The sequence below is a fragment of the Pseudorca crassidens genome, chromosome 6 (assembly GCF_039906515.1).
Source record: "Pseudorca crassidens isolate mPseCra1 chromosome 6, mPseCra1.hap1, whole genome shotgun sequence".
Taxonomy (NCBI): Eukaryota; Metazoa; Chordata; class Mammalia; order Artiodactyla; family Delphinidae; genus Pseudorca; species Pseudorca crassidens.
In genome coordinates, this window is record NC_090301.1 from 26,775,048 (window position 1) to 26,798,885 (window position 23,838).

The 23,838-nt window shown below is 34.6% G+C and overlaps 1 protein-coding gene across 10 annotated transcripts in view; it reads left to right on the top strand.

Moving 5' to 3' along the window:
- KANSL1L (KAT8 regulatory NSL complex subunit 1 like) overlaps nucleotides 1-23,838 on the top strand; it is a 145,743-nt gene that overhangs the window by 61,583 nt on the left and 60,322 nt on the right. For all 10 annotated transcript variants that reach the window (XM_067740726.1, XM_067740728.1, XM_067740729.1 and 7 more), the window contains 2 exons: nucleotides 771-968; nucleotides 5,859-5,980. In XM_067740726.1, the coding sequence (XP_067596827.1) occupies nucleotides 771-968; nucleotides 5,859-5,980 (320 nt within the window). The remainder of the gene's footprint in view (nucleotides 1-770; nucleotides 969-5,858; nucleotides 5,981-23,838) is intronic.

Consider the following 23,838-nt stretch of genomic DNA (forward strand, 5'->3'; position numbering starts at 1 on the left):
AGTGAAGAAGCTAGGGAATGTGGGAAAAGTTCAGAAAGCCAGTTGAGGAATGTGTATGTATGAATGTTAGGCAGGGAGTACAGAGGCAGCTAGATCCCTATTCATTTCTCCAGTTACTTACATTCCAGAAAATACTCCATCAAGGTTGAAAACCTGTGTCTTTATTAATAACTTGTCTGCTCTGTAAGCAATGAGAACTTTGGCCTAGAGAGTACTTTTTCTCAGTGGTGCAGTCCTGCCAACCCTGGCTGGCAGCAACAGGGCTGGAGTTCTTTAGAGTGCTCTGAAAGGAGTTAATATAAAGTTAGATTATTGTTTGGATGTTTGTAACTTTGATATTTTGATTTATGAAATTAGGAGTGCTTAAATACAGAACTCAAGTGGAAATGCTAGTGACCAAAATATCAGAAGGTTATATCTGAAAATGTTCTAAATTTTAGTCAGAAATGTTCATATTCTGCATATAAGCCTTTTACTTTATTCTAAATGTATCATGCTTTTAATGCTAATAACTAAAACCAATAAGAAAAAATAACTTCTTGTATGTAATTTATGACAATATTTTGCAAGCCTAACCCATCAAATATACGTTATTTTAGCCTCACATGTTTTAAATCAGTGACTTTTTTACAGTTAAACTGTACTTCCAAATGTCTATTTTCTGATTTCCAAGGAATAATAAAAAGCATGGTTCGAGAGCATTGTAATGTTAAAGTTGATCTAGCAGTCAATTTGTTTTCATGGCAACTCTTTAATTGCTATTTGTCTAGGGGATAGTGATCCTAGAAGAATGTCGACTTCCAAAAGACATTTTGAAAAAGCAAATCCAATTCGCAGACCAAGCTGTTTCATTAAACACTACAGGGAATCCCCAGATTCCTCAGGAGAGTCAAGATCCTTTACCAGAGCAAGATTTTGAAATGTCACCAAGTAGCCCAACACTACTTCTTCGCAATATAGAAAAACAGGTAATGTGAAGTAAGAGTAAAGTGTGAGTGGCATCAAAATGACTTTCAATTGATTTTATAAACTCTTCAAATAAACGTGTGTCTCTGCTTAAGATATTGGTTATTAAAGTTGGCCGTTTGACATTAAATACAATTAAAATATTTAGTATATATAGTCTCTATTATAATATTGATATAATTAAAGTTATTTAAATATAATATGTGGGACTTCCCCAGTGACGCAGTGGTTGAGACTCCATGCTGCCAATGTTGGGGGCCTGGGTTTGATCCCTGGTCAGGGAACTAGATCCCACATGCATGCCACAACTGGGGAGCCCACGTGCCACAACTAAGGAGCCCGCCAGCTGCAGCTAAGACCCTACACAACCAAATAATAAATAAATTTTAAAAATATTAAAATAAATTAAATAAATAAATATAATATGTATAGTGTTGGTACATAGCTATAGGGTGATAACTCATTTATACTAAGGTTGGAAAATCTTGTTTTCTAACAAAATAGCTTATCATTGGACCTTTCTCATGGGGAAAGAACAGTGGTACCACTTAATAGATCTGAATGGGGTGTTTGATTAATTTATTGATAGAAAGTTTTAGTGAAAGATAACATTAGGATATAGATTCTTTCATTAAAAAATGATCATGGAAATAGAGAGTCTAATAAACTCCTAATAAATTACTTTGACTCCAAAGCTTTTCCTGGTATTTAAATCCTCTTACGGATGACTCCAGAAGTTTAATTATTCTGTCCTATATTTATCCTTTGAAATCAAAACATTTTTTGCAAGATTAATATTTAAAATTTATTTCATGTTATTTATAAAACTTAAATGAAGAAGAGGTTACATATATAATAGCCAAAATATCAAATGTATAGAAATAGACAAGAAATATGAAGGTATTTTATAAAAAAATAAATATCAACTGCATTACATAAAATAAGAATAATTGAGTCATAACTTGTACTTGAATAGGAAAACACATCACTGCAAATCACAGTAAATTTATTAACCCAATGTGAACTTAATAAAAAAATAGCACTAAGACTTTTTTGAAAGCTGATTGTTGATACTAATATCTACAAAATAGTAAATGTGCAAAAACGTAGATACATTTAAAATACTGAATGTAATATAAATCAAATATTTTATTTGGTAAGCAGACTAATCAAAAAACTAAGGAAATAGAAAAAATATTAGCCATTTATTTTAATGTAGACTTTGGTGGCTCTTAAACAAACCTGGCTTTCTAAGAGTTTGTTAACTTGCAACCGGATTGAATCTGCCAGAATATACTCAGTTGGGACCACAGCTGCATGATTATATTATTCCAGTGGGTAATATGTATTCTCATCCCTGCCCACATTTAATTTTTCTGTTGTTGTTGTTGTAGTTGTTTTTTTTTTCTGACATACATTGTGAAATAATATAGTACCAGATTACTACTGTCTTAATCCTGGTAAGTCAGAATGTGGAGTAACTTCTCCCACCCCATATTTGTTAAGTTTGCAATTGCCTAGACTTTTTCTTAATTTTCCAATTTCCAATGCATTGTCAAAATACTATTATGAATATTTTATAATTCAGAAAGTTATTTTGTAATTATCTGGTGTTAAACTGTAATGCACTTTACCATATAAGTGGTGTTTTAAATCAATACTGATTATATTCCTCTTCCCTCTTTTTTTCCCTCCCCTCATCCCTTAGGATCAGTACCTTTTCAGTTTGATCCTAGTTATTTCACACGAATAACGTGAGCACTTGATCAGTAGACCTTTGACTCTTTTTACCTGTAGGTCACTACTTATCCTTTGGAAAGAGTTTTCTTGTATTTTTTTCCTTCTTTTTGTTTAATATTTATTTATTTTATTTATGTATTTAATTTATTTTTTTGGCTGTGTCGGGTCTTAGCTGCGGCTTGCAGGGTCTTCGTTGAGGCACGCAGGATCTTTGGATGTGGCACGCAGTCTCTTCCTTGCGGTGCTCGGGCTTCTCTCTAGTTGTGGCATGCGGGTTTTTTTTTCTGTAGTTGCAGGGCATGGGCTCCAGGGTGCATGGGCTCTGTAGTTGTGGCCCGTGGGCTCCAGAGTGCATGGGCTCTGTAGCTTGTGGCAGGTGGGCTCTCTCGTTGAGGTATGCGAGCTCAGTAGTTGTAGCACGCGGGCTTAGTTACCCCCCAACATGTGGGATCTTAGTTCCCCCACCAGGGATCGAACCCGCTTCCCCTGCATTGTAAGGCAGATTCTTTACCACTGGACCGTCAGGGAAGTCCCTCTTGTATTTTTTCTTTCTCCTTGGTAGCACCAGTTTGTTTGGTTGGACCTGAGTTCACATCAGAACTGGCTAGTTTGCCGGGCCCAGGGCAAAATGAAATTATACAGCCCTTTGTTAAAAAGTTTTAAGTTTTAAGCCAGTGACAGCAGAACATTAACCAAACATGGGATCCTTCTTAGTGCAGCCCCATGTTACTGCACAGGTTGCTCACCTATGAAGGTGGCCTTGGGTATCATGTTCATTTTAAGTCCCATTGCTGACAGGAGTGTCAGAGGCTTTGGGAGGGAAAGGAACCAGGAGTTGTGAGAATACTAATGGCTCTAGACATGGAGAGGAAAAGGATGCAGAAAAGGGCAGTACCAATCACTTGTAGAGGTCATTTATAAATTACCTGTGAACAGGTAATGTGCTCTTGAAACACATGCTAATAATGTTTTTATAGGCCAATTAAGTTGTTTTCAAATACTCATTAAAGAAGACAGTCTAGGGGTGAGTAAATGGAAGAAGGGGTGGCAAGCCTGATATTACATATATTTTTTTAAAATATAATCTATTGGTATATAACTGTTTGCCTGCCGTAGTGGAACTTGAGTATAGATCAGGTAATCCTTTGACTTGATTAAATTTACTGTTAGAGGAATGTTTTGCTTACCAAACTTACTTATGTTCCTCAAAAACAACTAAAGAGTTGGCAGTTAAGATATAAAGGCACTATTGGGTTGTAGACTGATATGTGTTTTAAAAAATAACATTGATTCATAGTATTAATGCATACTTCCATTATTAGATAATATATTTTGTTCATAAATTGAAAGGTGACATTATTTTAGAACTTCAGATAATTTAAAATAAATTTCACACAGGTATATTTACATTAGAAACCTCATTATAAATAGCTAGTAAATGTTTTGACTTTTAAAGTTGATTTTTTTTTCAGAGTTCAAATTATGCCTCTCCTAATTTTACTTTTATATTCATTTTTACCGTGAATTTTCTATCCCAAATATGGACTCAAGTATATGAGGTTTTCTTGGGCAGGAGTGGGGTGGTTGTTAGGGTAAAGCTGGAGGTTGGTTGTGACGCTGTCACTCTGGACCAATTATTCACACATACTGATTAGCGACCTCCAACGGCTAAGAAGATTTTTAGATATTTTTGGAGGTGGAACAATGAGAAGAGTGTACTCTATAAATTTCTTTGTATGACCAAATTAATGAATACTTGATAGATGGATAAAGAGTGTATTGGTGATTTTGAAAACTAACTTTAATCTAAAAATGTATAATAATTTAAAAAATAAAATCATTAGATATGTATTATTTTTCAAGAAAATAAGTGGTGAAAACATTTCAGGGTCTTCTTCATGGAAGACTTTTTGAAGAGTTCAAATATTATATTTAGCTCCATCATATTCTCTAGTCTCATTTCTAATAGCATGTTATTTGTTTCATACAAATAGAGTTGCAAAATAATTATTCCATATGCCCTCGTATTTTAGAATAGAATATCCTTCAGTTAATAAAACAGTGAAATATGTCTATATATTTTTAAAATATAGTCACACTATATTAAGTAAGAAAACCAGATTTTAGAAAATTGATGCAGCATAATTTACTTAAAAGGATGTGTGTGTGCATGTGTGCATACACTCATGCTCACATATATTCAAAATAAAAAGTTTTTTCTTGGGGTATGGATATATACCAAGATATTAGCAATGGTTTTCTCTGTGAAATATGATTACAGGTTATTTTCTTTTCATTTTTGAAACCTCTTCATACTTTCCCTTTTTTCTACAATGAACTACGATGGATTACATGTGTAATGAAAAATGTTGTTATCCTTTTGTAGAAGTGTACTCTTTTCCATTGATGTGGTTTATGCTTATTATAATTGTTGTATGTGACTGTTTTGAGAATAATATAATATTTATTGTATATTACAAATATCTTACATATAAGTTTGGGATAAGGGTCAATGAAAATTTGGGGTACCTGAAAAAACTGGTATATTCAAATTAGGAAAAATACTGAGAAGCAGTATGGTATAGGATTCAAGCCTAAGTTTGAATCCTAGCTCCATTTCTTACCAATTTTATAATCCATGATCGAGCTGCTTAATCTGTCTTTGCTTCAGCTTCCTCATCTGTAATTGATTTTAATAGTAGCAGTATCAGTAGTTCTAATATTATCTACTTTGCAAGTTGGTTGTAAAGATTAGAAATATTCTATGTTTAGTGCTTAGTATAGTACCTGGCACATAGTGAGCACTTAATAAATTATAGCTATGAGTTTGTTATTATTAATTTGGCTGCATCAAAGAAAATATTTATGTAGATTCTATCAGCTGAGCTTAAATGTTATAGAGGATAGGATGAGTAGACAAAAGAACTGAAGCAAAAAATGATATGAAAAAAAGGGTACTTTAAAATGTAGATTTATTTATAATAATGGAAAAATCAGTAATGGTGTAAATTGTCTTTGTAGAGTAAAATATTTACTAAAACATAAGCATTTACTTGTTTCATGAGAAGTTAAACTTTAATAGGCACTAAAGGTCTGAGATTTAGCCATATTCCTTGCTTAGCAGTAGTAAAAGATTTACTGTTTTCTTGCAGAGCGCACAGTTGACTGAGATCATCAGCAGTTTGATTGCCCCTCTCAACTTGTCCCCAATGTCATCACCCCTCTCTTCTAAATCCTGTAGCCGTAAATGTCTGGCTAATGGCATTTCCAGGAGGTAGGTGTCAGTGGGATAGTTTTGCTTCTAAATTTGGCTTTGCTTATTTTGTTTTGATCTTTTAAGTATTATAGCTTCTTTTTTCTTCTTAAGCATTATTAGAGTACAATCAATAAATCATGGATACATTTTTAGATAACATCAAACTTTTATAACTAAGGGAACTATAAACCTGAGAATGAGGGATAAAGCTTTCCAGGAAGTTTCTAAATTTTTATAATGTTTCTAAAAATGAAAAACAGTGATACCATTTGCTACAGAAATACTGCCATATTTAATATACCTTCCATTTTATACATTTTATAGTCTTCAGCTCCATACTGCCCTTGCAATACATTTTAAGAGTGAAAGACCCTACATATAGTTTGGGCATGGAAGATTGATTGGTAGATATCATCCATAAAATTCAGCTTAAGTTTTACTCATGTTGTAAATGAGTCATTTTGGTGGGTATTTTTTGTTTTGTTTTGTTTTTATTTTGGCCGCGCTGCACAGCATGTGGAATCTTAGTTCCCTGACCAGGGATCGAACCCGCACCCCCTACATTAGGAGCAGGGAGTCTCACTCACTGGACCGCTAGGGAAGTTCCCCTAAAATGAGTCATTTTGTATCTCAGCTTTTATAAGGTAAATTTTTTACTAAATGTAATTAATATAATAATTCCTATAATCCTTAGCAATTTATTATATCATGTTAGCAAAAAATATAAATATTATGAATCCTCTTTTGGGAACAACATTTGTTTTCTTTATTTTGCTTACATTTCTCTTTGAATCTTTCCTTTTAAAGATGCAGTTAGAATTTAAAAAGCTACTAGAATATTACTTTGTGTGTGCATCTAATTTTTTTTTCAAATAAAATTGCAGTGAGGGCTTCTTTGCTTTAAGTACCATAAAAGGACTAAGTGTAATTTAGTATCAGAAATATTTATATTAATAATTATATGATTTATTATTAAATTAAAAAATAAAACAAGAAAGGAAGATTCATACCATGGTAAAAATTATGTGAGTAGCTATCAGCTTCTTAATGAGACTAGTGTATATAAACTAAGTCTTAAAATAAAAATGCTGTTATTTTTATTTCTAATTTATTATTTCGAAAGTCTAATTTTTAATACTTTTACAGTTTTGTTTGTACTGGGTCACGTTTACATTGTTCTATTATGGAAACAATTATTCTACTGGTTTTGCTTTATTTTTGTTAACTTTATATTCATTCCTTATAACACTGATGATTCACTTTGAAAGGAAAGATTCTCATATGTTATACAGGATAACTATAATATCTTCATTTATGAGAACATTTCCTCATTAAGAAAGTCATAATTACAAGTTGAGCCATTAAACACCATCAGATTGTGATTTTGGGCTAAGTCAATTTTAGGTAATATTTTATTTACCTAACTAGGCATTACACTATTATACATATACATGTGTGTGTGTGTGAGTGTGTGTGTGTGTGAGTGTGTGTGTGTGTACTAATTTTCATTTTAATGTACTTACCTATATTTTTGGTCATTTATTCACAAAGTATTTATTGCATAACTGTTTGCTGTATGCCATATAGTCAAAGTCCTAGGAATACAATGATGAAGACAAAATCTCCACTTTTAAATAGCTTACAGTCTAGTAGATGAACCATGTCATTGTTTAAACTAACATATAATAATAATAGAAATGTGTGCAGTTGTTTGAATATTTGGTTTAAATAACTGTCATAGTTGAAAAACATACCTCATAAAGATATATAAATCCAAATGAGAGACCAGAACCAAGATGGTGGAGTAGAAGGACGTGCTCTCACTCCCTCTTGTGAGAACACCAGAATCACAACTAGCTGCTGGACAGTCATTGACAGGAAGACACTGGCACTCACCAAAAAAGATACCCCACATCCAAACACAAAGGAGAAGCCACAATGAGACGGTAGGAGGGGAACAATCACAGTAAAATCAAATCCCATAACTGGTGGGTGGGTGACTCACAGACTGGAGAACACTTATACCACAAAAGTGCACCCACTGGAGTGAAGGTTCTGAACCCCACGTCAGGCTTCCCAACCAGGGGTTCCAGCAACGGGAGGAGGAATTCCTAGAGAATCAGACTTAGAAGCCTAGTGGGATTTGATTGCAGGACTTCAACAGGACTGGGGGAAACAGAGACCCCACTCTTGGAGGGCACACAAAAAGTAGTGTGCGCATCAGGACCCAGAGGAAGGAGCAGTGACCCCAGGGGAGACTGAACCAGACCTACCTGCTAGTGTTGAAGGGTCTCCTGCAGAGGTGGGGTGTGGCTGTGGCTCACCGTGGGGACGACGACACTGGCAGCAGAAGATCTGGGAAGTACTCCTTGGCGTGAGCCCTCCCAGAGTCTGCCATTACCCCACCAAAGAGCCCAGGTAGGCTCCAGTGTTGGGTTGCCTCAGGCCAAACAACCAACAGGGAGGAAACCCAGCCCCACCCATCAGCACTCAAGTGGATTAAAGTTTTACTGTGCTCTGCCCACCAGAGCAACAGCCAGCTTTACCCACCACCAGTCCCTCCCATCAGGAAACCTACACAAGCCTCTTAGATAGCCTCATCCACCAGAGGGCAGACAGCAGAAGCAAGAAGAACTACAATCCTGCAGCCTGTGGATCAAAAACCACATTCACAGAAAGATAGACAAGATGAAAAGGCAGAGGGCTATGTACCAGATGAAGGAACAAGATAAAACCCCAGAAAAACAACTAAATGAAGTGGAGATAAACAACCTTCCAGAAAAAGAATTCAGAATAATGATAGTGAAGATGATGTAGGACCTTGGAAAACCAATGGAGGCAAAGATCGAGAAGATGCAAGAAATGTTTAGCAAACACCTAGAAGAATTAAAGAACAAACAAACAGAGATGAACAATACAATAACTGAAATGAAAACTATGCTAGAAGGAATCAGTAGCAGAATAACTGAGGCAGAAGAACGGATAAGTGACCTGGAAGACAGAATGGTGGAATTCACTGCTGTGGAACAGAATAAAGAAAAAGGAATGAAAAGAAATGAAGACAGCCTAAGAGACCTCTGGGACAACATTAAACGCAACAACATTCGCATTACAGGGGTCCCAGAAGGAGGAGAGAGAGGAAGGACCCAAGAAAATATTTGAAGAGATTATAGTTGAAAACTTCCCTAACATGGGAAAGGAAATACCCACCCAAGTACAGGAAGTGCAGCGAGTCCCATACAGGATAAACCCAAGGAGAAACACGCAGAGACACATAGTAATCAAATTGGCAAAAATCAAAGACAAAGAAAAATTATTGAAAGCAGCAAGGGAAAAACGAGAAATACCATACGAGGGAACTCCCATAAGGTTAACAGCTGATTTCTCAGCAGAAACTTTACAACACAGTAGGGAGTTGCATGATATACTTAAAGTGATGAAAGAGAAGAAGCTAGAACCACGATTACTCTACCCGGCAAGGATCTCATTTAGATTCGATGGAGAAATCAAAAGCTTTACAGACAAGAAAAAGCTAAGAGAATTCAGCACCACCAAACCACCAAACCCGTTCTACAACGAATGCTAAAAGATCTTCTCTAAGTGCAAAACACAAGAGAAGAAAAGGACCTACAAAAACAAACCCAAAACATTAAGAAAATGGTCATAGGAACATACATATAATTACCTTAAACGTGAATGGGTTAAATGCTCCAACCAAAAGACACAGGCTTGCTGAATGGATACAAAAACAAGACCCATATACATGCTGTCTACAGGATATCCACTTCAGACCTGCAGACACATACAGACTGAAAGTGAGGGGATGGAAAAAGATATTCCATGCAAGTGGAAATCAAAAGAAACCTGGAGTAGCAATACTCATATCTGATAAAATAGACTTTAAAATAAAGAATATTACAAGAGAGAAGGAAGGACACTACATAATGATGAAAGGATCAATCCAAGAAGACGATATAACAATTATAAATATATATGCACCCAACATAGAAGCACGTTAATAAATAAGGCAACTACTAACAGCTCTAAAAGAGGAAATCGAAGGTAACACAATAATAGTGGGGGACTTTAACACCTCACTTACACCAATGGACAGATCATCCAAAATGAAAATAAATAAGGAAACAGAAGCTTTAAATGACACAATAGACCAGATAGATTTAGTTGATATTTATAGGACATTCCATCCAAAAACAGCAGGATTACACTTTCTTCTCAAGTGCGCACGGAACATTCTCCACGAATGTGATACAATGATACAATGATACAATGTGATCTCCACGATAGATCACATCTTGGGTCACAAATCAAGCCTCAGTAAATTTAAGAAAATTAGAATCATATCAAGCATCTTTTCTGACCAAAATGCTACGAGATTAGAAATCAGTTACAGGGGGAAAAACGTAAAAAACACAAACACGTGGAGGCTAAACAATACGTTACTAGATAACCAAAAGATCACTGAAGAAATCAAAGAGGAAATCAAAAAATACCTAGAGACAAATGACAATGAAAACACGACGATCCAAAACCTATGGGATGCAGCAAAAGCAGTTCTAAGAGGGAAGTTTGTAGCTATACAAGCCTACCTCAAGAAACGAGAAAAATCTCAAATAAACAATCTAACCTTACACCTAAAGGAACTAGAGAAAGAAGAACAAACAAAACCCAAAGTTAGCAGAAGGAAAGAAATCGCAAAGATCAGAGCAGAAATAAATGAAATAGAAACAAAGACAACAATAGCAAAGATCAACAAAACTAAAAGCTGGTTCTTTGAGAAGATAAACAAAATTGATAAACCATTAGCCAGACTCATCAAGAAAAAGAGGGAGAGGACTCAAATCAGTAAAATTAGAAATGAAAAAGGAGAAGTTACAACAGGCACCACAGAAATACAAAGCATCGTAAGAGACTACTACAAGCAACTCTATGCCAATAAAATGGACAACCTGGAAGAAATGGGCAAATTCTTAGAAAGGTATAACCTTCCAAGACTGAATCAGGAAGAAATAGAAAATATGAACAGACCAATCACAAGTAATGAAATTGAAACTGTGATTAAAAATCTTCCAACAAACAAAAGTCCAGGACCAGATGGCTTCATAGGTGAATTCTGTCAAACATTTAGAGAAGAGCTAACACCCATCCTTCTCAAACTCTTCCAAAAAATTGTAGAGGAAGGAAAACTCCCAAACTCATTCTATGAGGCCACCATCACCCTGATACCAAAACCAGACAAAGATACAACAAAGAAAGAAAATTACACACCAATATCACTGATGAATATAGATGCAAAAATCCTCAACAAAATACTAGCAAACAGAATCCAACAACACATTGAAAGGATCATACACCATGTTCAAGTGGGTTTTATCCCAGGGATGCAAGGATTCTTCAATATACCCAAATCAATCAATGTGATACATCATATTAACAAATTGAAGAATAAAAAGCATATGATCATCTCAATAGATGCAGGAAAAGCTTTTGACAAAATTCAACACCCATTTATGATCAAAACTCTCTAGAAAGTGGGCATAGAACCTCAACATAATAAAGGCCATATATGACAAACCCACAGCAAACATCATTCTCAATGGTGAAAAACTAAAAGCATTTCCTCTAAGATCAGGAACAAACAAGAATGTCCACTCTCACCACTATTATTCAGCATAGTTTTGGAAGTCCTAGCCACGGCAATCAGAGAAGAAAAAGAAAAAGAAGGAATCCAAATTGGAAAAGAAGAAGTAAAACTGTCACTGTTTGCAGATGACATGATACTATACATAGAGAATCCTAAAAATGCCACCAGAAAACTACTAGAGCTAATCAGCGAATTTGGTAAAGTTGCAGGGTACAAAATTAATGCACAGAAATCTCTTGCATTCCTTTACACTAATGAAGAAAAATCTTAAAGGTAAATTAAGGAAACACTCCCATTTTCTACTGCAACAAAAAGAATAAAATACCTAGGAATAAACCTACCTAGGGAGACAAAAGACCTGTATGCAGAAAACTATAAGACACTGATGAAAGAAATTAAAGATGATACCAACAGATGAAGAGATATACCATGTTCTTTGATTGGAAGAATCAATATTGTGAAAATGACTCTACTACCCAAAGCAATCTACAGATTCAATGCAATCCCTATCAAATTACCAATGACAGTTTTTACAGAACTAGAACAAAAAATCTTAAAATTTGTATGGAGACACAAAAGACCCCGAATAGCCAAAGCAGCCTTTAGGGAAAAATATGGAGCTGTAGGAATCAGACTCCCTGACTTCAGACGATACTACAAAGCTACAGTAATCAAGACAGTATGGTACTGGCACAAAAACAGAAACACAGATCAATGGAACAAGATAGAAAGCCCAGAATAAACCCATACACCTATGGTCAACTAATCTGTGACAAAGGAGGCAAGGATATATAATGGGGAAAAGACAGTCTCTTCAATAAGTGGTGCTGGGAAAACTGGACAGCTACATGTAAAAGAATGAAATTGGAACTCTCCCTAACACCATACACAAAAATAAACTCAAAATGGATTCGAGACCTAAATGTAAGACCAAACACTATACAACTCTTAGAGGAAAACATAGGAGGAACACTCTTTGACATAAATCACAGCAAGATCTTCTTTGATCCACCTCCTAGAGTAATGGAAATTAAAAAGATAAGCAAATGGGACCTAATGAAACTTCAAAGCTTTTGCACAGGAAAGGAAACCATAAACAAGACAGAAAGAGAACCCTCAGAATGGCAGAAAATATTTGCAAACGAATCAACGGACAAAGGATTAATTTCCAAAATATATAAACAGCTCATGCAGCTCAATATTAAGGAAACAAGCAACCCAATACAAAAATGGGCAGAAGACCTAAATAGACATTTCTCCAAAGAAGACATACAGATGGACAAGAAGTCCATGAAAAGCTGCTCAACATCACTAATTATTAGAGCAATGCAAATCAAAACTTCAATGAGGCATCACCTCACACCAGTTAGGATGGGCATCATAAGAAAATCTATAAACAACAAATGCTGGAGAGGGTGTGGAGAAAAGGGAACCCTCTTGCACTGTTGGTAGGAATGTAAATTGATACAGCCACTATGGAGAACAGTATGGATGTTCCTTAAAAAACCAAAAATAGAATTACCATATGATCCAGCAATCCCACTACTGGGCATATTCCCAGAGAAAACTATAATTCAAAAAGACACATGCACCCCAGTGTTCATTGCAGCACTATTTGCAATAGCCAGGTCATGGAAGCAACGTAAATGCCCATCAGACGAATGGATAAAGACAGACACATGGCTAAAGAAGTGTTAGATATATACAATGGAATATTACTCAGCCTTAAAAAGGAATGAAATTGGGTCATTTGTTGAGACGTGGATGGATCTAGAGACTGTTATACAGAGTGAAGTAAGTCAGAAAGAGATAAACAAATATCGTATCTTAACACATGTATGTGGAACCTAGAGAAATGGTACAGATGAACTGGTTTTCAGGGCAGAAGTTAAGACACAGATGTAGAGAACAAATGTATGGACACCAAGGGGGTAAAGCCGTGGGAGGGTGGGGTTGGTGGTGTGATGAATTGGGCGATTGGAATTGACATGTATATACTGATGTGTATAAAATTGATGACTAATAAGAACCTACTGTATTAAAAAAATTAAATTAAATTAAAAAAATAATTCCAAATGAAAGAAATGTACCATTGGCTGTATTTACTAAATCATGATACTTTTTCAGTCCTATCTACTAATAATCAAAGGTTCTTGTTGAAATCAGCTAGTAACTGCCATCTTTCCTGATGTTAAGTAGTCGTTCGTACAAACTAATTTGGAAGTTTATAGCAGTTTTAAAACCTACTAAAATTCTTTGATAGATTTAAGAGCAGATAAAAATTCATCCTCCAGTTTTTTGAAGTGTGCTGACATATGTGTTTTAATTAATTTTATTCATTTCACTAATGTATTTATTTTTGACAACAGTCAAGATTTTTTCCAAATCCTTTGTACATAACATGAATTTTTTTCAAAAAGCACTTATTTTCACATTTGCTATCAAAATATAATATTTCTCTTGAAGGAAAGATTGTATTTATTTTCTAACATTTGCTAGAAAATGTAATACAGCTACCTTTCATCAACTCGGAAGGGTGAGAAAATGTAGAATGTTAGAGTTTTTTAAATGTATAATTGATCTTTAAGTTTAATAAGTCTTGGTACCAGGTAATAAGCAAACTGTTATGTGTAACAAAAGATTTGGGGGATATTCCAGGTCTCATTAAAATTTTTGTAAAAAATTCTATTTATGATAATATATACCATAATATACAAATATATTTAACCAGGAACCTAGAAACTGGAATATATTACAGATAAGAGAGTAATAACCCTGAAGGAAAAGTAGAAAATTTTGAAGATATGTGGTTGTTGTGTCCAATGTCAAAGAGAGGTACTAAAATATATCTCTTGGTTTTGTCAGTTATAAATTGAGACCTTAGCAAGAATGTGTAGTTGCATGACAGAGAGATGAGAGTGGGTTAAGGGAATGGGAGATGAAATAGAGAGGAGTCAAGATTATATTTTTAAGGCTGCTCACTGTAAAGGCTGTAATAAAATGTATGTACAACGTCAAGGAAGGTGTTTTTTGTTTTTAAGATGGAAGAAATGTAAGCATCTTTATTAAAATAAAGAGAAGGGAAAGAGCTAGAGATGGGAAATGTAGAGATACATACCACAAAATTATGGTGGGACCTTATGACAGGAGAAATCTACTTGTTCCTTGAAAGTGGAGTGAAAGAGATTAAAATGGATATAGATGCAGTTGTTTATAAAGTGACTATAGCTAAATTAAAAGTAGGAAAGGGGCTGAAGGAGTTTGGTAAAGGTTTGGATAGACATTGACAAGTAAAACACAGCCCTTTCCCTGTGTTTTCCTCTATTCCCTTCCTTATTCAGTAGCAGAGAAGCCTGCCCCTGAAGAAGGATGGTATGTGATTTCTAAGGGGTTTTTTTTTGTTTTTGTTTTTTAGTATCTTAACTATATTGTGAAAAGTACATGATATTTGTAAAACTATTAAAGTATTATTTAATTGAATTTTTAATAAAATAAATGCATAGTAGTGAAATTCTATAAATTTAACAGATTATTCTACATTACTCATATTTAAGAATGTTACCATAGATTTTGAAAATTAATAGGATATATAATTTCACATTATAGTAATATATGAAAAAGTTTTGATTTAGGGATATCTGTATTGAAGCAGTGTGAAATTTATTTATTTATGAACCTTTTGACTCTGGGAGTAAAATGGCAAATGAGGCCTAGTTTTATTTCTTGTATCTTTCTGTTTTTTCCAATATTATTGTTATTTTTTTTCTTTACATATAGTTTTATATGAACGAAACATCTTTCAAACTTAAAGCTTTTCAGGAGTAAGGGCTTAGTCTAATGTTATTCAAGCTTGATACTTAACCACAAAGCACTTTCTGAAGATATCCTATTAAGCATATAAATAGTATTCATTGTATGTATTTAAGTAAATGTGAAGGTAAGAAAATTCATCATTTGAGAATTTTTAAAATTCAGGTAAAATGTACATACCATAAAATTTACCATTTTAACCATTTTTGAGTTTAGTGGCATTGGGTAATTCACATTTTTGTCAGTAGTTGCCATCCTCCATCTCCAGAACTTTTTTCATCTTCCTGAATTGAAACTTTATATCCATTACATAATAACTCCACATTCTTCCTTCTTCCCAGTTCTTAGCAACCACCATTCTACTTTATATCTCTACGAATTCGACTACTCTAGGTACCTCATATAAGTGAAATCATACAGTATTTATCCTTTTGTGACTGCCTTATTTCACTTAACATAAAGTTGTCAAGGTTCATCCATATTGTAGCTTGTATCAACATTCCCTTTTTAAAGGAATAAAATTCTGTTTTATATATAGACCTTTTTTTTAAACTTTAAATCAGTTTATTGACATAGTAACACAACACACTTGCCTCCCTGACCCCCCCATCCCCCTCACCCAATCTAGATCTCTCCCACTTCCTTCTCCCTTAGAACAAGCTGTTCAGTGAAAACAGAAAAGGGCAGACCACTTCTGCATCCCCAGTCCCATGCCTAAGCCCTGTGGAGCAGGTCTCAGGCACTACTCAGAACCTGTTAGGGAGGGAGGGGGAAAGTTAGCACTAGACTCAGCTAGGCAGAGGCATCCAATCCCCAAGAACAGATTCCCCCACAGCACCCAGGCCCTGAGTTGCTATTTTATTGGGACCAATTTTGTTTATCCATTGATCCTTGTATGAACATTTGGGTTGCTTCCTCCACCTTTTGGCTAGTGTGAATAATGCTTCTATGAACATGGGTATACAAATATTTGTTTGAGTTCCAGCTTTTTATTTTTTGGATATGTACCCAGAAGGGGAATTGGGGAATTGAATAAGAGTTTTTGTAATTGTTTACTTAGAAAATGAGAAATTATTGAATGTCGTTAATGATATTTCTAAGCCAAAATCTTAAAAAAAGCAAGAACCCAGAAAAGTAAACAAAGCACAGCAATCTACTTTGTCTGAGGCCAAATTCCGTCAAAATTAAGTTGAGGTTTTGATAGCTTTCTGGGGAAAGAGAAAAATCAAAGCCAAATCCAGGAAAATCAAGTGAAGTTTTAATAGCTTATGGGGTTAGAAGATGATAAATCAAAGCCCATGGCTTTGCCTATAGTAGAGCGATAAAATGAAATCCTGCCTATATTTAGCTGAGATCACCTTCCTCCAGGAGCTACACCTTCACAGTAGATGTAAATAAGAAAGAAAACTGATTCCCTTTCCTGAACCCTCCTACACTGTTGGTGGGAATATAAATTGGTGCAGCCACTATGGAAAACAGTATGGAGTTTCCTTAAAAAACTAAAAATAGAGTTGCCATATAATCCAGCAATCCCACTCCTGGGCATATATCCAGAGAAAAACTCTAATCTGAAAAGATTCATGCACCCCAGCGTTCATAGCAGCACTATTTACAATACATGTAATACAAATACAAACCAAAACATGGAAGCAACTTAAATGCCCATCAGTAGATGAATGCATATGTTTACAATAACCAGGACATGGAAGCAACCTAAGTGTCCACCAACAGATGAATGGATAAAGAAGTTGTGGCATGTGTGTACAATGGAATATTACTCAGCCATAAAAAGAAATGGAATTGAGTTATTTGTGGTGAGGTGGATGGACCTACAGTCTGTCATACAGAGTGAAGAGTGTCAGAAAGACAAAAACAAATACCATCTGCTAACACATATATATGGAATCTAAAAAAAAAAAAAAAAAAGGTCATGAAGAACCTAGGGGCAAGATGGGAATAAAGACACAGACCTACTAGAGAATGGACTTGAGGATATGGGGAGGGGGAAGGGTAAGCTGGGACAAAGTGAGAGAGTTGCATGGACATATATACACTAGCAAATGAAAATAGATAACTAGTGGGAAGCAGCCACATAGCACAGGGAGATCAGCTCGGTGCTTTGTGACCATCTAGAGGGGTGGGATAGGGAGGGTGGGAGGGAGGGAGACACAAAAGGGAAGAGATATGGAGACATATGTATATGTATAAGTGATTCACTTTGTTATAAAGCAGAAACTAACACACCATTGTAAAGCAATTATACTCCAATAGAGATGTTAAAAAAAAATAGACGAATGGATAAAGAGGATGTTGTATGTGTATATATATATATACATATACATATACATACAGTGGAATGCTACTCAACCATTAAAGAATGAAATAATGCTATTTATGGCAACATGGATGGACCTAGAGATTATTATACTAAGTGAAGTAAGTCAGACAGAAAGACAAATACCATATATCATCACTTTTATGTGGGATCTAAAATATGATACAAATGAACTTATTTACAAAACAGAAACAGACTCACAAACACAGAAAACAAACTTATGGTTACCAAAGGGGAAAGGGGTGGGAAAGAGCTAAATTAGGAATTGGGGATTAGTATATACAAACTACTATATATAAAATAGATAAACAACAAGATCCTACTGTATAGCCCAGGGAACTATATTCAATATCCTATAATAAACCATAATAGAAAAGAATATGGAAAAGAATATATATTCATATTCTTTTTCATATCCTTTGCTGTACACCAGCAACTGACACAACCTTGTAAATCAACTATACTTCAATTAAAAAAAAAAACTGTTTCCCTTTTCCCATTCCTGGGGCACCATGGGGAGAGTTGCCTTGGTGCTGAGCACAGCAGAAGATAAAATTAAAAAAGCAAACCTACTTTGAGATAGTGTGACCATGATGGGGACTTTGACATGGATTTTCAGTCCAAATTTGTATGGATTTTCAGTCCAAATTTGTATCAATGAGTCATCCAAGGAATGCCTAGTTTAAAATGGTTCTAGAATGGATGACACTACAATGGTTCTAGAATGGATGATGGCAGAGGCAAATGCAGATTCTCTCTAGAGGAAGGCACCTTCTTTCTTAGGCCCAGCAAATCCTCATGAATAATTTTTCAAGAGCAGTGATCAGCACACAGTCAAATATAATCAAACATGAGGACACAGGGCAAAGACAGTAAGAATAAGGAGAAAATAACAGCAAAAGCAGATCATAAAGTTTTCAGATATTCGAATTATCAAGTGCTGATTATTTAAAAAACAGTGCTTATTCTGATTTTAGAAATAAAAGAGGCTTAAAAATACCTGCAGGGAAGAATCTATAAAAGTGACTAGCACATTTGAAAAAGGTCCAAAACTTCTGAAACATGCTGAAATTAAAAACCAAGTGAGTTTGGCAGCACTGTGGACACAATTGAAGACAGAATTCATAATGTAAAAGATAGATTAGAAGAAAAGTTACAGAATGTAGGAAGAGAGACAAAACAATGGAAAATACAAGAGTCATTTAAAAATGTGGAGAACATGGACTTCCCTCGTGGTCCCGTGGTTAAGACTCCATGCTTCCACTGCAGGGGGCATGGGTTCAATTCCTGGTTGGGGAACTAAGATCCCACATGCCACCAGCTGTAGCCGATAAAAACAAAATATGGAGACTATATTGAGCAGGTCTAATATGAGACTTAATTAGCGGCCTGGAAGATGAGATAGAGACTGGAGCAGAAGCAATAGTTGAGGAGGTATTGGATGAAAAGTTACCTGATCTGACGAAAGACATCACATTCAGGAAGTCAAACACAGATTCCTGAGCAGGACAAATAAAAAGAAGTATACCCCTAGAAATAGAGAGGAAGTGTGGGGGGGAAAAGCAAAAACAGAAACAAATGGAATATCTAAAAGCAACAGTCGGGGCAGGAAAGGAGGAAGACATTACCTTAATTGAAGCCAGAGTTCAGCTGACAGCTGACTTCTCAAGAGTAATAATAGGAGCCAGAGTACAGTGAAATGATATCTTCATCGTGTTGAAAGAAAATAACTGTCTATCTAGAAATTCTATACTCAGAGAAAACATCTTTCAAGTCTGGCCTTGAAACACAATTGTTTTCAGACAAAGCAAAACTGAGAGTGTGTCACCAGTAGACTCTAATTAATGATAACCATAAAGGGAGTGTTTCAGGCAGTGGAAAGTGATGATCCTTTTGAGAGATGCAAGAAGGGATGAAGAACAAATAATATGGTAATAACTATATGGTTATATGTGAACAAACAGTAGAAAATATGTCTAGTAGGGTTAAAAAAATTCCATGGCAGCAACAGCATATAGGCCAGGAGGAAGGTAATGGATTTAAATTATTCTCAGGAGGCTGGTAAAAGTACAGAAGTTCCTTGACTTACAATGGTCAGACTTACAGTTTTTCACCTTTATGATGGTGCGAAAGTGATATGTATTCAGTAGAAACTGTATGTCAAATTTTGAATTTGGATCTTTTCCTGGTCTAGTGATATGTGGCATGATAATCTCTTGTGATGCTGGGCAGTGGCAACAAGCTGCAGCTCCCAGACAGCCACAAATCATGAGGGTAACCAGCCAATATACTTACTTTCTGCACCCATGCAACTATTCCATTTTTCACTTTCAGTATAGTATTCAATAAGTTACATGAGGTATTCAACATTTTATTATAAAATAGTCTTTGTGTTAGGTGATTTTACCTCACTGTAGGCTAATATCAGTATTCTGAGCATGTTTAAGGTAGTCTAGGCTAAGCTATGATGTTTGGGATTATATGCATTTTTGACTTAAAATATTTTCAATTTACAATGGGTTTATCAGGATGTAACCCCATCATAATTTGAGAAAGATCTGTACTGATTTAACTTTTGATGTTTCTACATTAAGTATGATGGAGAGGTCCACATGTGGCAGGGGTTTCTTAGGTGCTGATAATGTTCCTTTTCTTGACCTGAGTGGTAATTATGGGACAGTGGAGGAGTAGGTGAGGTATTGCTTCATATATACAAGTTACACATACCTTCTCAAAAGATAAATGTTTTATGTACTTAACTATAGGTATCTTATATTTTACAATAAAGAGTTAAAATAAGGTAAAAATTGTACACTTCAAAAAGGATAAATAGAAAATACAATTTTTAGTACTACGTTGTTAAAATTATAACCATAAAATACCAAAATTTTAAGGTAGAAGTAGGAATGTGATATTTAATTTGTTGAAAGTGAAACAAAGAGAATTAAATCTCACTTCAATGTTACCTTAAAAGTTACTGGTAGAGACTGATCCAGTTATTGGTTTCATTATGGTATCTAAATATTGATATTCTCTTCTAAAAATTTTGTAAAGTCTTAACCAACATTTGACAGTCATTAAGTCTACACTGTAACCCAGCTTCTACAAATCTATCATCTTAAATGGCACATGTTTTATCTACTAAAATGTAGTATATCACTCATCAGGTCATCAACTAAGAGTTTTAAGTATGTCTTGCAGTAAACATACCAGCTACTGGGAGACAGTATATAATATATATTAAAATTGTGGATATATTTCTTTCAGATCCTTAGCAGGGTACTGGTCATTGATTTACAACTATTCTTACTCTTTTAAAGAAGTACTTCAAAGTGGCCAGAGTTACGATAAGTATTTGAGGGCATATGTAGAGCCTTACAGGCCAGCTATTACTGAAGACACCTGTCACATAGGTACTAGGAGTCACTGAGGTACCACCTATTTTTCCTTCATATCTCTTGGGAAGATAAAAAGTTGCTGACTTGTTTTTGGTCTACCTAATTTGTTTGGGACTCTGTAAACCCAGGTAAACACACTGTTGGATTTTATTCTCATTACACTAAACATACCTTCTCAAAAGACCATCTTGGGCATTTAATCTCCTTCTTCCCCCCTAGAAGGTTTTAACTTTTGTTAATTCTTAATTATAGTCGGTTTTAATTTAGTGGTTTTTGGGTTACTTGAGATTTTGGAAGTATACCCTTTTTACATATACTTTTTGTTTTGACATTTTGTGACCTTGAGCAAGTCAGTTAATCTCTTTACATCTCACTTTTTTTTTATCCTAAATTTACTGGAATACAAATATTTTGTAAAGTAGTTTCTAATGCTAATATTCTTCAATTAAATGCTTATTTGTAAGGAATTCCATTTTTTCAAACAAATTAAAAATAAAAACAAAAAGGTCTCAATACAGCCTAAAATGTATATCTTTTTGTAACATCACTATTGTGCTTTGCTTTTGATGTTTTATGTTAGCTTAAATCTAGAGATTTAGTGAATAAAGCAAAATTACTATACTCAACATATCTTAGTAACTTTAAAGGATAATCTAGAAGTTATTATGCAAAGAAGTACCCAAGACAGTAGGAGAAATGATAATTCTATTCAAATGTTAAAAACTTTCATATAAGCCATTGGGAAGAATTGTTTAAGTAAAATTTATTACACATTGCCTTTCTTGGATGATACTGAACTTAATTCAGTTTTTCTTTGATAACTCAAGCTCATCACTATGACCACATCCTCAGAGGCTATTGAGATTAATAATTGTTTATCTATAAAAGAATTCACTTAATAGTCAACAAATACCTACTGAGTGATGGCAGTGTGCCAGGCTTTGGATTGGATTGGGATATGATGTTGAACAAAACCAGGTGTGATCTCTGACCTTATGGTGTAGAGTCTAATTGGGTAAAAATGACATCAACCGAATAATCACACAAATAAATGTGAAATTTAAAATCCTGATCAAATGCTATGAAGAAAACTCACTGCATTGTTAAAATCGTTTTGGAATCAGATGGGTCTGAGATCAGTCCTAACTCTGCAACTTGGTAGCATTGTGATTTTAGGCAACTTTCTAAATCACAGTTGAAATGAGAATAGTTTGCTTCCTGGGTTGTTGTGAGGATCAAATGAGATGACAAGTGTGATACAATTTTGTTATTATTTTTTACTTGTTTATTATCTGTGTCCTCCTGGATGAGAATGTAAGCTCCATGAGAGTAGGAATTTTTTTGGTCTGTCTTATTAACTGCTATATTCCTAGCATCTAGATCAACGAGTCATAACATGGACACGAATAAATATTTTTTGAATGAATAGAATGACTTTTAAGATTTCTTTCAGGTAATCAGCATTCAAAACAAAAATATTTTGTATTTATTTGCTTTTTCTCTCCCATAGTCAGATTGGTATTTCAGTTGTTGGTCTCATGGCTGTCTCCTGAAATTCTGCTTCCTCTCATCAAATTTAACTCTGGACTAGAAAATCAGATAACCAAAGTTAGAGTGGTAGAAGTACCTGTACTATAATAAGAGACATTCTGTAGTAAGAGAGAAGGCCTCGCTCTTAACAGTAACAGGAGTGAGCTTTCATACATGGACTTACTAAGATCTTTTTTGGTTATTTAAAAGGGTTTTGCAATTTCAGCTGTATTCTGTATATTTGGACTTACCAGCTAAGTAAACTCATAAGTGCTTCTAATAAAGCATTCTCATTCTAGCTTTATATCACATTATATCATAAGTTTGGTATATAGTTAGGTTGGAAGAAATTTAAATTTTGAATTTTTAAAGTTTGGTTACCTATTCTATGTATTAATTTTTAGTGGACCATGTAGAACTTAATGCTTGATATAATTTTTAAAAAATATTTAAGGTAATTTTTATAATATCCTAATGATCTTTTTCTTTCAATGTCTAAAGTAAATTCACTTGGTTAATTATTTTTCAGGGCAGCTGTTTTTTCCACTTTTTATTTATTGATTCCCAACCCCCATCTCTTATTTAATGGAAGTATCTCCCAGAACTCAGAATTGTTTTCTTAGCTTTATTAATCTTGGCAGCAGGGTTTAAGATGAGTCACCAGGAACTGAGCAGCTGAAAAGATTGAGTCTTCAAACAAATGAAGCATTACATTTTACCATCATAGAGACAGTTATTGGTTTTTAGATCTCACACTCTAAAATGAAGATAAAATGTTGTAAATGCATCCTTATTTACCCCATGGGGTATTATCTCTGGGAAAGTGAATTTCTACTTGAAATAATGGCTAGATTTTTGTTGTTGTTGTTTTTACTTTAATGAGTCCCAGAATATGATATGAAATTAAATTCCAATTAATCATTGTCATGCTACTTAATTCCACTGATGATAATTATCTCACGAAATGCAACGATTCTTTCTAATTGGGCATCACAATTGAAAAACTGCCGCTAAGCTGGTAAACTAATAACATATAAAGTAATTCTTTTACCCTCATAATATTTTCAATAGTCACTTCTCAGTTATGAGAAAACATTTTTAGCAGCAAATTCCAGGCTGAAGTTTTCAAAATAATTTTGGG